Source organism: Bison bison, unplaced genomic scaffold (genome assembly GCF_000754665.1).
Source record: "Bison bison bison isolate TAMUID 2011002044 unplaced genomic scaffold, Bison_UMD1.0 scf7180017864032, whole genome shotgun sequence".
Lineage (NCBI taxonomy): Eukaryota > Metazoa > Chordata > Mammalia > Artiodactyla > Bovidae > Bison > Bison bison.
Genome location: NW_011494604.1, coordinates 4119411 through 4123465, shown reverse-complemented (window position 1 = coordinate 4123465; position 4055 = coordinate 4119411). Strand labels below are relative to the sequence as shown.

Below are 4055 nucleotides of genomic sequence, written 5' to 3'. Positions count from 1 at the left end.
TGTGGTAGTTTGAACATTCTTTGGTATTGCCCTTCTTTGGGACTGGAATGAAAACTGACCTTTTCCAGTTGTGTGGCCACTGCCGAGTTTTCCAAATTTGCTGGCATAGTGAGTGCAGCACTTTCACAGCATCATCTTTAAAGATTTGAAATAGCTCAGCTGAAATTCCATCATCTCCACTAGCTTTGTTTGTAGTGATGCTTCCTAAAGCCACTTGATTTTGCACTCCAAGATGCCTGGCTCTAGGTCTGTGATCACACCATTGTGGTTATCTGGGTCATTAAGATCTTTTTTGTATAGTTCTTCTGTGTATTCTCGCCAACTCTTCTTAATATTTTCTGCTTCTGTTAGGTCCATACCATTTCTGTCCTTTATTGTGCCCATCTTTGCATGAAATGTTTCCATGGTATCTCTAATTTTCTTAAAGAGATCTCTAGTCTTTCCCATTCTATTGTTTTCCTCTATTTCTTTGCATTGTTCACTCAGGAAGGCTTTCTATCTCTCCTTGCTATTCTTTGAAACTCTGCATTCAGATGGTATATCTTTCCTTTTCTCCTTTGCCTTTTGCTTCTATTCTTTTCTCAGCTATTTGTAAGGCCTCGTCAGAGAACCATTTTACCTTTTTCCATTTCTTTTTCTTGGGGATGGTTTTGATCACCGCCTCCTGTACATGTAATATGTAAGACATACTGAAAAAGTCATTACCTGAAATTCAAATTTACCAAGTGTTTTATCTAGTAACCCTACTCTCAGAAGGAAAAAGACAAAAGCATATGCACACTTTTGGGGGGTTCTGATGGTTTAAGATGGCCTTTTCTGAGACCTACTGTCCCAGAAGTACCCAAGGACCCTCAGGAGGGCCAGCGCCATTTGGTCATCTCTCCCCAGGATATCAGAACAGGCCCTTGGCTTGTCCTCTTGTGTCTCCCCCTGGATGATGAAGGAACACTGGGCTGAGAGGCAAGAGACTGCGTTCTAGTCATAGCTGTGTTGCCTGCTAGCTGGAGTCTGATGATTTACTGGTGCAAATCCTGTCTCTGTCTCCTACCAGTGAGCGTCTCCTACCTGCCTTGTCATGGGGGTGAGCACCAGAGAGGAAGGGGAATACGGAAGCGCTTCCATTGCTAAGCTTTCCGGGGGTCGTTAAGCATCCCTCCCCGAGCATGTCCTCTCAAGGAGTCACCTGAGAGCTCGCGACCTGCTTTCATACAGTGAGAGTTCCAGGCTGTGCCCACGTGCTGCTTATGCGGTCATGGCCCTTGTTCTCACTGCCCATTCGGTGTTGTCTACCTACACACACAAATCACACTTTTCCAGGGATATACTTGCTTCTCCTCACTTCAGTTTCTCTGAGGCTCCTCAGTCCCCACAGCTGGAGGCAGAGCTTCTCTGCGGCAGCCCACACAGCCCGAAACCCAACCATGGGGTCTGATGCTGACCTCCCCTGACACATTTTCTTCCTTTCTTGGGAGCCCCGTGGTGTTATCCTGGTGTGGAACCTCCTCAGGCTTCTCAAACCCATCGCCTGTTCGTCTTCGGGGCTCTTACGACCCCCAACCCAACTCTCTTACCTGCCCAGGGTCTTCTCAAACAGAGCAAAGCCCATCCTGGCCCTTGATAGCTCTAGAGTGCTGCAGCTTTCCTGAACCATTTTCTCAAATCAAACTTGGGGAGAGGAAAGCATGTAGACTTTGGACCCAGAATTCGAGTCCCCTCTCCTCTGTTTGCTTGCCACTTACCAAACTTGTGACCTGGCCAGGTCTCCTGGCTCCATGCCTGCGTTGTCCCATCTGTAGAATGGAGCTTGAGGTACCTAATTCACTTGGTTGGGAACACTACATTAAATGTGTAGCACACGCCTGGGAGATAATGAGTGCAGGAGGCAGTGTGGTCCAGTTTAGGCATGATGTGTGGAATAAAATCCTGGCTCTGCAGAGTTACTTCATGCTGGTAAGAAGCCTCAGTCTCCTCGCTTAGGGGGCAGAGGGTAGATGAGGGTAAGAATGTATCTCTCACAGGGTTATTGTGAGGATTAAAAAGCTAGTGACAGGGGTATATGCGAAATCTCTGTACCTTCCCTTCCATTCTGCTGTGAAACTAAAACTGCTCTAAAAAAATTAAGTTTCAAAAGACAATGTGTGATAATGATGTGTCACTGTGGATTTCTCAGTTGTAACACATGTATATTTCTGGTGAGAGATGTTGATAATGGAGGGGGTGGTGAGAAGGTGGGAGACAAGGCTTCTTTAGGAATCCTTGCACTTTCTGCTCAGTTTTGTTGTGAACCTAAAACTTCTCTAAAAAACACAGTCTATTTTTACAAAAGATAATGCATGTGACAAGCTTGGCACCATTTCTGTTACAGGTCAAGGTTCGTTCTTTTCTTTCATAAAAGCCCTGCCTCTCTCGGAATCCACCCTCCACAAGCCGCCTGTGACAGTCAGACTTTTCAAACAAAAACACGTTTTTACAATAAGCACCTACGGTATAACACAGGGAACTCTGATGAACGAACATCATGTGACAGCTTGGATAGGAGGGGAGTTTGGGGAGAATGGGTACGTGTATGTGTGTGGCTGGGTCATTTTGCTGTGCACCGGAAGCTATCACAACATTCTCAATCAGCTACACTCCAATATAAAATTTTTTTAAATTTAATGGACTTTTAAAGGAAATCTGTGCTAAAACATTAACTTGAAGGAGAAAGAATCTTGTCAAGCCACATTCTTTGGCTTTAATCAGATTTATCACCAGCCTGCACCTGCTGACTCCCTATTCTTCCCTCCACACATACTCACACCCCACAGGCATAAAGACAAACCCATAGCAACCTCACATTTGCATGGACTGCAGCCTCACAAGCACTTAAGCTGACCCTTTGCCATTGTGTACTCTTTATCAATGACAGTCATACTTCAAGTGGGGCAGCCCAGGTGGCTCAGTGTTAAGAATCCATCTGCCAAGGTAGGAGCCGAAGGAGATGTGGGTTCGATCCCTGGGTTGAGAAGATGCTCTGGAGAAGGAAATGGCAACCCACCCTGGTATTCTTGCCAGGATAATCCTATGGACAGAGGAGTCCATGGGGTCACAAAAAACCAGATATGACTGAGAACACACGCACGCAATACTTCAAGTATAGTTTTATGCGTGCTCAGTCGCTTCAGTCATGTCCAACTCTTTGCCACCCTAGGGACTGAAGCCCACCAAGCTCCTCTGTCCATGGGATTCTCCAGACAAGAATACTGGAGTGGGTTGCCATGTCCTCCTCCAGGGGATCTTCCTGACTCAGGGATCAAACCCACATCTCTTATGTCTCCTGCATTGGCAGGCAGGTTCTTTACCACTAGCACCACCTGGGAAGGCTGTATAGCTTTTTGATTGATTGTAACTAACCCAAGAGAGCTACTTTCCCCCACAAAGAGCTGTAGTATAGAAACTCCCACCCAGAGTCAGGAGAGAAGCCCACAGGCACCCTCTCACCTCCTTACCTGCAGAGCTCCTGTGGGCCCCAGCCTCCCAGCAGCAGAAGAAAAGGGGCAGAGCCAGGCACCAGAGAAAGCTCATCGTAGCTGGGATTCCGGTCACCATTGCCAGCAGTTCTGCGCACTCCTCTCACTGCCACCTTTTCCTGCTTCCTCAACCCACGGAGGATGGGCGGGCCACCTGCTTAGGTGTGACTAGCTAGTTTCCAGGATGCAACCAGGTGATCACAAGTGCACAGGCTGAGAGCTGGCAGGCTGTGTGTCAGGACTGACAAGGAGCCAACCCTCCTGCCCCCCTTGACCACTGACTCCTCCTCCCTAAGTTTGAAGATACGGAATCCTTTCTACAGTGACATTCACCCCCTGGTTCCTGCAACCAGGGAAACCATGGCACAAAGTGTTTCATACATGCTCCCCCTTCCCACAAGCTTCCCCCACCACCCTGCCCCCTGTGCTTGGGATTTTGACTTCTAGTTAGAGAGACTTGGGTTTTATTCCTAATTCTGGACTTATTACCTCTATGAACATGAAAGTGAAAGTCTCGAGCAATAGTGTCCGACTCTTTGAGATCCC

At 47.3% G+C, this 4055-nt stretch overlaps 1 protein-coding gene across 1 annotated transcript in view; it reads right to left on the bottom strand.

Annotated features, from left to right (window-relative positions):
* Window positions 1-3846, bottom strand: part of MUC20 (mucin 20, cell surface associated) — a 13905-nt gene extending 10059 nt beyond the window's left edge. The window contains exon 1 of the mRNA XM_010834320.1: window positions 3489-3846. Within this exon, the coding sequence (XP_010832622.1) occupies window positions 3489-3564 (76 nt within the window). The 5' untranslated portion in view covers window positions 3565-3846. The remainder of the gene's footprint in view (window positions 1-3488) is intronic.
* Between the last annotated feature and the right edge of the window lie 209 nt (window positions 3847-4055).